This window comes from Aptenodytes patagonicus, chromosome 13, assembly GCF_965638725.1.
Source record: "Aptenodytes patagonicus chromosome 13, bAptPat1.pri.cur, whole genome shotgun sequence".
Classification (NCBI taxonomy): domain Eukaryota; kingdom Metazoa; phylum Chordata; class Aves; order Sphenisciformes; family Spheniscidae; genus Aptenodytes; species Aptenodytes patagonicus.
Genome location: NC_134961.1, coordinates 16,674,741 through 16,685,174, shown reverse-complemented (window position 1 = coordinate 16,685,174; position 10,434 = coordinate 16,674,741). Strand labels below are relative to the sequence as shown.

Here is a 10,434-nt window from a genome sequence, read left to right as displayed (position 1 = left end):
CAGGCAGCCACCCTCGGGCTGTCCGGCATACGCAGCCACTCTGAGCAACCCCGGGGCCTCTGCCACCCTTCTCGGGGCTGCGCAGTGCTTTATGACACAGCGGAGGTGTCACAGAGCTCCGAGGGCTGTTCCGCCTCGCCACCAGGCTGAAACCCGCCTGGGTTCCAGCGCTCCAGGGGGCCTCCGTTTGTACCTCCTGTCCTAGGGCACGTTGCTTTTCCCACAGAGATGCAGTGCTTTCCCCCGCAGAGCAGCACTGTGCGTGTTGGGACCCCGAGGTCTAGACGTGATGTGAGACTATTTGGTTATAGTGCAGGGGGATTTGCCGAAGGGTCGCTCTGGATGGGTCTGTAGGTTTACCTTCAGTGAGCTTACCTTGAGCGAAACAAAATAACAGTTTTACTTCAGAGTGGTTCACGTATATCAGTTAGTGGCTGCAGGGAAATGCAGCAGTGGAAACAAACCTTCTGAACCGAAACAGACTCTGGGAATCATCCCTAACGATTGTCTACTGATCTCTGCAGATGGTTTGGTCCAAATGGACAAAAAAACCAGTATAACTATTTTGGGCTTTGCTCTTCCCCTCAACTGTATTCATCTTCCATAAAAAGTATAAAAGATGGAGAGACCTTCCTCTGATGATGACTTTTCTCCAGTTTAAAACGTTGAGCAACTTCTCAGATAACTTCCCGTTCTAATTTTTCCTTTCAGCCTTCTGGCCTCTCTGGCAAAAAACTCCTTCTGAAATCCAGTGCTCTAAAATTGCATTGTGACCCATCTTCTGTGCCAAGAATTTTGAACATAAATAACGATGTGTAATTAGGCACTGTATTTCACTATCCTAAGAGTCCTTAAATCAACACAGATTTCTTCTAGGTTGAATGCACAACAATTGCCATCGTTTCTTCTTCTCCAGATATATAACTATGAAACAGCTTGTTAACCTTTTTTTCAAGCTGGGGAAATGAAATATATATGTATAGCTATGCATTACATTACAGCATATCTTGTCTCAGAAAGCTAGCATGACATTACACCCCAGCTAAAAAAAAAAGAGGTAGTTTTAAACAAATGGTCATCGTAAGTTAAATTTATCTTCTCATGATGTTTAAAATATGCACAACTGTAAGTGCTACCTGTAGGGAGGTGAGGTACGGGCAGTGGAGCCACACGCAGTGGAGAGGCACCAGACTGGGGTCTATAAACAGGGTAAGATTTATACTGCAAATGCTCACGCACACAAAAACCTTCCCTCTTGCAATAACTGATGGAACTAATTTTCAGCAGCTGCCCAGGAGGGTAAAGTTATTCCCGAGCACAAGAGATTGCAAGAGTGCTGGCAGAGGTCACCGCTGAGTTCAGCCTGACTCAAAGACTATACGAAGCCTATTTTTTGCCCGGGTAGATACCCCTGCAGGAAGAGCCCTTGCTGGCTGGGAGGAAGGGGGGTGCTGAGGAGGAGATTCACTTTTCCTTTTTGGTGCTTTTTGTTGGGAATGTTCTATGTAACTTTGGGAACGGGAAATGATCTGTTGGCCCCAAAAGAAAAATATGTGAACACATACCTCAGTTTAAAATGTGAAAGTCCTGCTGACATCAGTGAATCTAATCCATATGTTTGAAAGGAAGCACAGACCTGAAGTGCAGTACTGAGCTGTGGTCTAAAACAGAGCCAAATTTTTCATAGGGAAGGTACAGTATAAATTTCTCAGATACGTCTTACTGGCCAGTTCCTCCCACCCCAGACATTTGAATTTGCTTAAACATTTGGATCCACCTCCACATAACATTTTTTTCATTAGTTTCCCATAGAATCTAATTACAGAGCAGTAAGTACGGAAGTTGTACAAGTATCAAGTGATAATGAGCATTTACCTGAGGTAAATATACTTGAAATGGAAAATGGGCAATAGCCTATTTATTAATGGCTGAAAAACAGAGGCCAAACTCATCAAATAACTAAATGTATTTTAAGATTTTTTTCCTATGGTTTTATTGTAGGTGGACAGTTATTCAGAAGTTTTTGTGGTTTTTTTTTTTCCCCCCAGAGTGTTCTTTCTAAAAAGCTTGCGGTTGTTGAAGTGGAGAGTGTTCATAAAAAGATAACTGCAGTATTTTCCTCGGAAAAAGACAGATTTAACACCAGGATGTGCTGGTACCTTTCCAAATATTACCAGATACTCTTTTCTATATATTGTGTTTCCAAGGCAAGACCGACTTAAATAGTAACTTAAACACTTGTATGTTAAAACAATAAAGTTTTGGGACTAATCAGTTAGAAATGGGAATTCCCGAGACTCCTGACTGTGCTCAAATCAGAAGAATACTCTTTTTACAGCACCCTCCACCAAAGCAATAGAAGGAGCCTTTGCCAGCAGGAAACGTGCTGGTTCACTCACGGTTCCTCCAAAACCCCCGCCCCAACCTGCCTTTCTCTCAAGCCTGAGTTACCATCAGTGGTTTTTGAACTAGAATTCACGGGCCCTGTCTCAGGAGTAAGTCAGTCTGCCTCACGGGAAGTAGCCGCCACAAGAGGGGCTGCTGTTTCGAGGCTCGTACCTGTTATGTGCATCTCCAGGAGAAAAACCGAAAACTTCTTGAAAGGACATGAATGTATTGTGTGCATTTTTCCAAAGCAAAGTGGTTACACTGTTTAATGCCTTTTTCTGAACACCTAAGTTTTACTCGTGTAGCAGGTGTTCAGATGGCTGTTGCTGCAGCTACAATGGCTGGGCGTCTGCAGTGCTTTAATCGTAACAGTATTGCGAGAACTTTATACATAGGTAACGGGAAAATGAAGGGAAGGTGAAATTGTCAAATCTGTGATCCGTTGTCAAAGATCTCGGAAAAACATTTTTCCTCCTCGTAAGACTAAGTATGGTTCCGTGATTTAGTGCTCATTTCTATGTAGATTGTAAGCATTTTGAGGCAGGAATTGTCTTTTGCTGACTGCCGGTAAGGTACCCCCTGTGGGGGATTCTGGGTTGGTCTCTTTAGGTGACTCAGTTTTACAATTGCAGTTTACACGGGCAGCTTTTAGGCAGGTGTACTGTCAGCGTCTGCTGGGGTGATGAGCGGTGCCAGGAGTAATCACCGACGTTTGCCATCTGTAATTCAGTTCTTCGGCTGTGATGTTACGAACGGGGGAGAGGACGAGGCCGTGCCCGGGAACGACCACGGGAGAGGCAGAAAGGCAGCAGTGGTTGGGATGAGGTGGCCAGTAATAAGGCCCGGATTACATCACAGGCTGGCGCGCGCTTCCTTGGTTTGGAAAATTAATTTATTATTAATTTATTTCATTAATTTTTACGTACCAAATACAGTGGCTATCTGATTGCTCAGAAGCTGATCGGCCAAGTTAAGGTAGAATAATCTTCCCAATGAATGTACCCATTAAATTAATACAAATTGTCTACCAGCAAGGTACAGGAATTAATACATTCAAAATTGCTACGAAATACAGCAGCGGCATGATTCTACCGAAATGATACACCATCTCCTAGCTGTAAAACTTCTGAAACGCAAGAGTAAAGCGCATTAATCTCTAATGCTTTCAAGGTAAGCTGACCCAACGGTTGGAGCCCGTCTCCCTCTAGCGGCTGACGTGGGTGAACGGCACAACCCCCGGGGTGGCTCCCAGGACACGCGGATCCCTCGAGTAACACCACGATGTGGGAACTGGAATGTCTTGCGGCAGCGTTGTCAGTTGCTTCTATCTAATGCCGTTCTCGTGGAGAAATTCCAGCGTAGCTTTAGAAACGCGCTGCTGTCAGCAACGGCTCTTCTTTAGCCCCCCTCCCGGCCATCCCTGCCGGTCCCCGTACGCGGAAGCTGCTTGCGGAGGCCGGCGCTCACGGCGGGCAGGGGGCCGCCCGGCTGAGCGCGAGCCCTGCGCGGCCGCACGCCGCAGGGACCACAGCCGACCTCAGGCCCTCCCGTCCTTCAGGGGTGCTAGTAAAGCGCTGCGCTCAGCGGCCCTCCCCCGGCCTGCCGGCAGCCCCGCACGCCGCCCCGCCCGCGCCCCGGCCCCGGCCCCGGCCCCGGCCCCGGCCCCGGCGCGGAGCGCCCCCTGGCGGCGGCGGCGGCGGCTGAACCGCCGGCGCATGCGCGCGCGGCACGAGGCGCCCTCCCCTAGCCCCGCCCCTTTCGCGCCCGGCGGATGTGACGCGGCAGCGGGGCGCCATGGCTGAGGCGGCGGACGGGCCGCGGCCGGAGGGTGAGGGGCGCGGCGCGGCGGCGCGGGGCGGGCGGCCCGCGGCCGCGCCCGGCACTCGTGCTGCAGCCCTCGTTGTCCGTTGCAGACTGCCCAGGGACCAGCAGCGCCCGAGCGGGCAGGGCCGCCGCCTGCCAGGGCTGCCCCAACCAGAGGCTCTGCGCTGCCGGCGCCGCCGCCCCGGACCCTGGTGAGGGAGGCCCTGAGGGGGCGGGGGGGGGGGGCGGGGCTCGCGGGGGGGCGGGGCGCGGGGCTCGCGGCGGGGGGCGCGGTCAGGCCGCGGCTGACGGCGGCCGCGTCGCCCCGCAGCGGAGGCGGCGGAGCTGCGGGAGCGGCTGCGCTCGGTGAAGCACACGGTCCTGGTGCTCTCCGGGAAGGGCGGCGTGGGGAAGAGCACCTTCAGCGCCCTCCTGGCTCACGGGCTGGCGGCGGACGAGGCCAAGCAGGTGGGCTGCGCGGGGCGGCTGGCCGCTGCGGTTTGAAGCCGGGAGGCGGGGGGTCCCGGAGCCGCGGGCGGGAGGAGCTGGCAGGGCGAGCACCGGCCCCGCGGCACACCGGGGATGACCGGGCGGGGCATGACTGCGCTGATCGTGTTCCCCTTCTCGTTAAGGGTTTGAAATTACTTCCTGTGTTATTGTTAGTGTTTTCGTTGCGTGAGTTAGACTTTGGAAGCAGTCCTGTGCGAGCTTGTTTGCAGTGGGGTGGGTTGGTTGGTTTGTTTTCCAGGTTGCTCTGCTGGACATAGATATCTGTGGGCCGTCAATCCCTAAAATGATGGGTCTGGAAGGAGAACAGGTAAGTGAATGCTCGAGCATGTTCTTCAAAGGCTTTCTGCTCAATTTTTCATTAACGTTTCAGGGTTTTGTAGACTTAAAGCTCCTAAAAGGACAGCGTACTGCGAAACGTGTGTGGTAGCGGGTGGGGAAATACAGAAGGTGAGATGGAGAAGTTCAGCGTAATTTAGTGTGTAAAAGAGTTGTCTGCTTTCAGGATGAGCAGTTCTGCAAACCAACGTTTGCTGCATATCGGCCACGTATTCGCGACTACTTAAAACTTAAGTAATGTTAGCATGATGCTCTTTATCCGCCCTAGAATACTTCATATAAATACATAAAGTCATGGGTAAATTTCTTGCAAAAGGGTTGAACAGTTATCATTCACTTATTAATGGGGATCTGGCCCTCCCGCAGTTTTTGACTCAGCTGCTCCAGTAAAGCGGTATCGTACTATAGGCAGGATATCTACCCATAAAACACTTCTTTACGTTCACGTTTTATGTAACGTCTGTATTTATTTCTAATGTAACTTTATGTATCACGTCAATTTTCAGGTTCACCAGAGTGGATCTGGATGGTCTCCGGTGGTAAGTTGGTGCAGCTGTTTCAGAAAGTTTGTTGGGTTTGTTCGGGTTAGGCTCTGTCTTATAAGGTGAAAAACCAGTGAGGGAGGGGCAGAGGGTACTTCTGTTAACTCCTTTTCTAATGACGTCAATATCCAGAGCCTGTAGAATCTGGATATAGGCTGTATAGATCGGAGTGTTAAATTTGTTTTGTTCATCATAATAATACTACGTTTCTAAAATAGGTTCGTTATTTTAAGTATCTCTTGTTTACCGGCTTTCCTACTGTACTACGGGCAATAAATATGTTACTTGATTTCATTGGTTTTGGTTATCATGCAGCTGTACAGTATGACACCTTTTCCGTGACAGACAAAGAGTAACTGACACCCAGGAGAAACCTCATTAATCTTTAGAAAACACAGGAAAAGTTTTGCAGGCGTGTTGGTTGTCTAAAGATGACCTTTAGTGTGTACGCTGTTAAAAAGACAGCTTGGTGCTAAGAGGGAAAGCTGCTTTTATCCTTACGCTGCCTACAGTGATTCCATAAACCACTGTAAATCTTAACGGCAACTAGATTTTTTTCAGTCTGTGAATGTAGCTGGTGAGCGTTGCACCAAAATTGCAGTTTTCGATGCCCTTTGATAAAAGAGAAGCGTAAGGTTCTCTGCCTTTATTTTCTTAATGTCTTCCCCCCACGTCCAGACTGCTTTTTCTGTAAAACCTGGGTTTAGAGTTGGTTTCTCTACTCTTTCTTTACTGTTCCATATGCTCTACTGAGTTTCTCTACTTCTTTTTTAGTATGTTGAAGAAAACTTAGGTGTCATGTCTGTGGGGTTCTTGCTTAGTAGTCCTGATGATGCTGTCATCTGGAGAGGACCGAAAAAAAATGGTATGTATCAAGTGTTTTCAACAACAGTTTATGTACTTGAAAGATTTAGTATCATGAGCTTGTTTAATTAATAATGTAAATATAGTATAGTAAGCTATAGGGAAAAAATGAGTGACTGGTTACTCATTTTCTTTAGCTGAACATATCCATTTGATGAAGTTAGAAGGTTAAATGCTGTATTGGGTTGGGGTTTTTTTAAAAGCCTTGGCAAAATAAGCATTTCTGTACTTAAGTTGATAAGTCAGAAGAATCTGTACAGCTAGACTATAAAATTTGAAGTAGACCCTCAAATTTGAAATATAGGGAGATATTTTTTTCTCTCGTCCACATTCTTATCCTTTCTTTCAGGGTTGATCAAACAATTTCTTCGTGACGTGGACTGGGGTGAAATCGACTACCTGATTGTAGATACGCCTCCAGGAACATCAGATGAACACTTATCTATCGTGCAGTACCTCAGTGCAGCGCACATAGATGGTGCTGTTATAATCACTACCCCTCAGGTATGAGAACTTAATCTCCATTGATAGAAGCATCGCGGCCGTTAAAGCCAATCCTTGCGTTAGAGTCTCTATTTCACTTCAGAGAAATGATGGGCCAGAATCTGAGGGAGTTGACTTTCTTGTTTTGTGCCTGCAGCTGGCTGGTTTATGAGTTAGGTGGGTGTCCTGGTGGAGTAGGGGATCTGAGTGGGTCACTAAACCACTGAGCAGTTCACAATCAAAAGCCGTCATGATCTGTGTGGTGAAGGGAAGCGCAGTATTTCACTTCCTTCTTCGAGATTAGAGTTCACATCACTGCCAATTTGTAATTCACTTGCCAACGGCTTAATGTTCAGAAGTCGGTAGGAAGTTTAGTTTTTAGGTGATAAGATGTGCGCTGTTTGACACCACGTGAAGTAGCCTGTTGCCTCCAGTAGGCAACTTGGAGATGTGCGTTTTTAAAAGAAAAATCAGGCCCTGGAGAGCTGAAACTCAGAATACGTCAAATACAAACGTAGGTTTTAAAGCCTGGTTTGGAAAGGAACGGGAGATAAAACTAGCCAGAGACACCTGGTATTTCCACAACAGCTGAAAGAATAAAATGTAAAGGACGTGAAATGCTGAGGGCGATATCAGATAGGTGGTGAGGGAAGGAGAAGGGAACGGAAGAACTGAATGAGGTCAGGCATATATGCAAAAAGTCTGAGAGCATGATAAGCCATTTGAAATCTAATTTGAAAAGAGAGAACAAGCGTAAGCCTGATGGTTCTTGTCCTTGCCTGCTCTGTTGAGAATGCCAGGGGTCTTTCTGCAAACTGAAAATGTAAAAAAGATTTAAATGTTACATTTAAAGAACTAAAGATATGAGATAAAACATAAATATGGCTGAATCTTTACTAGAGTCAAGTCAGATTTCAAAACAGAACCACATTCAGTAGGCTAGAACCATTGTACCTGTTCTGTTGCTACGCACAGAATTGTTGCTAGAGCACATAACACAGGTTTACATTCTTCAAAATACAAAGAGAGCAGTAATAATTGATTATGAACTTTCTTTAAAATAGCTCTAAGGATGTAACTTAATGGGTTCAGCATCAAAACATTACCGCCAAAATAGCAGTGTGCCCTCATATTTATAGGAAGTATCGCTTCAGGATGTTCGGAAGGAGATCAACTTCTGCCATAAAGTCAAACTGCCGATCATTGGGGTTGTGGAAAATATGAGTGGCTTTATATGTCCTAAGTGCAAGGTGAGGCTAGCTGTATTTTACAGCATTTTTTATCTTGACGTTGTTTGTATATAAAACATTGCTCCGAAAACGCCTCGCTCTCCGAACTGCAATATTTTAACTCTAATTTTCACATTGTCCCAGAATGAATCTCAGATCTTTCCCCCGACTACTGGAGGTGCAGAGAAGATGTGCCAGAACCTAAATGTTTCCTTCCTGGGTAAAGTGCCTCTAGATCCTCAAATAGGTAAAGTTACTGTATTGCACTGCGTTGAAAACAAGTTTTTCCTCCTGTACTGTTGTTATTGCTGGAAACCCTGACTTGGACACTGGTAAATTAGAATATTAAACATTTTGTCTCTTAGGTAAATACCCACTTTTAGGTAGAACGTTTTTTTGAATCAAAAGTTACTGGAACTGCGACATAGCATGGTGTGAAAAGAGGAAAGTGCTAGGATAATTTCCTTAGCCCGAAACTTAATCTTGATTAAGATTAGATTATGCATCTTTTCAGCTGTATAATCATATTGAAGTACAGCATGTCTTTCTCTTTGGTGTAATCACCTGGAAGTGCAGACCAAATAAAATCGTAACCACTATGAAGAATAGTATCTTGCAGACATTAAGCATTAAAACTAGTGCTTTAACTTCACTGTGAGTGGCACCAGCCAGATTCTGTTGTGGAGAGGGAGATGGCTTGGTTCCTTGCCCACTAGCGATTAGCAATTAATACTTGATTTAATGACATCAAGGAACAGGTCAGTACTTCCAAAATAATGACGGAAGGTTTCTGCTAGTGGTATTCCTTTGTAAAACTGTAAGCTGTAGTTGTAGTTCTATTACTGACATAAGGACTTCTTAAAAGGAACAGATGCAAATGGCTCTTTGGAGGGGTATAACTGGTAGCGGGATAAAGGGTAAAATAAAGAAAAGTTCCTCTTTTCCCCTTGCTTTCCTTTCATATTTTTCCCTGTCCTTCAAGGAAAAAGTTGTGACAAAGGCCAGTCTTTCTTGTCTGAAGCACCTGAGTCTCCAGCTACATCATCTTACAGGAATATCATTCAAAGTAAGTCTGAAAATCACCGTGCAAATGAATCCTCTCGGTTCTGAGCACTTCTGCAATATATAAACGTGCTAAACAGAATTACGTTATTCTGCCACAAATAATAAAAATCGTAAATGTGCATGGCGATTATGAAGGTAACATGCAAATACTGAGTTCACTTCTGGGCATCAGTTGCGACAGGCTTTTAAAGCGATAACGAAATTGTATTTGGTAACTGGTTTCAGTGTTTGGCTTCAGTCATTAATTTTCAGAAGAGAGGAGTGTGTACTTGCTCTCACAGAAAAGTTCTAAGATTCTCCAGCAGGCCTGTTGAGGGGTGCTCGCCGTAGCTGATAGGATACAGCTGGCTAATTACTGTCTCCACTTCTCATTGTAATTGCACAAAAAAACCCATACAAAAACTACATAAAGAGCTGGTGATGTGCAGTTTAAAAATACAAACAGCTGGGAGATTCCTGAAGCCATTTGCACTGTGATAAAGGCCCGACTTGTGATACTTGCACCAAGGGGGACAGAGTGATGCAGCAATAACGAACTCCTGATGTGCAACTGAAATGTTACTTCTATTACTTCTTCCATCTTTGCAGGAATTCAGGAATACTGTGATCAACACCATTTTCAAGAAGAAAAGATCATCTAATGTATGAATGGAATAAAAATGTAGTTCATGTTTAATTATAGAAAAGTAACTTATGCCTTGATTTAATAGAAGGAATGTATTCTTTTTGTATATTGCAAATAAATTCTTAATATAAATGTTCTCGCCTTTGTTTTTTTCCATAGTTTGAGATTCTTGTAGTTCACCGGTGGTCTCAAAGCTTGCTAGAAAGCTATAAAACCGAGTCTTCATCTCTGTTACGTAGGATCATCTGCATCCAGTGTCATAGTACTAATAACCTGAATATGAAGTTAGCGTTTGAAGACGTGCGTATACAAGATGTTCTTTAGAAAGCTGAATATAAAATATGCTTCGTGGACATTGGGGCGCTGTGTCTAATGTATCTACTATGCACCCGTAGCAGGCTCTGGCCCGCCTTCTGCGCTAGGATGAATTGCAATGCCCGCTCTCTTTCTTACTGAATAACATCATTTCAGTATCTTTCAGTGGAAAAGATCTATATTTAGAGTGAAATTTAGTGTAGTATTGTCTCCTTTCTTTATAATTGGCATCAGTTTTAAAATAAAAACCTACTAGAGTTCAGGCAAGTTAATT

The 10,434-nt window shown here is 45.3% G+C and overlaps 1 protein-coding gene across 1 annotated transcript; it reads left to right on the top strand.

Annotated features, from left to right (window-relative positions):
* Positions 1-4,177: 4,177 nt before the first annotated feature.
* On the top strand, positions 4,178-9,977 carry NUBP1 (NUBP iron-sulfur cluster assembly factor 1, cytosolic). The gene is made up of 11 exons (XM_076351549.1): positions 4,178-4,216; positions 4,302-4,403; positions 4,523-4,659; positions 4,940-5,008; positions 5,544-5,576; positions 6,354-6,444; positions 6,793-6,947; positions 8,066-8,176; positions 8,300-8,402; positions 9,138-9,221; positions 9,809-9,977. The coding sequence occupies exons 1-11, from the start codon at positions 4,183-4,185 to the stop codon at positions 9,859-9,861; spliced, it is 972 nt and encodes a 323-aa protein (XP_076207664.1). The 5' UTR covers positions 4,178-4,182; the 3' UTR covers positions 9,862-9,977.
* Positions 9,978-10,434: the final 457 nt, after the last annotated feature.

Bases quoted from the DNA above. Each gene is read 5' to 3' on its own strand.
- NUBP1 (XM_076351549.1), top strand. From the start codon at position 4,183: ATGGCTGAGGCGGCGGACGGGCCGCGGCCGGAGG. The intron at 4,404-4,522 runs GTGAGGGAGGCC...GTCGCCCCGCAG, and splicing joins CGCCGCCGCCCCGGACCCTG to CGGAGGCGGCGGAGCTGCGG. The intron at 6,445-6,792 runs GTATGTATCAAG...CCTTTCTTTCAG, and splicing joins GAGAGGACCGAAAAAAAATG to GGTTGATCAAACAATTTCTT.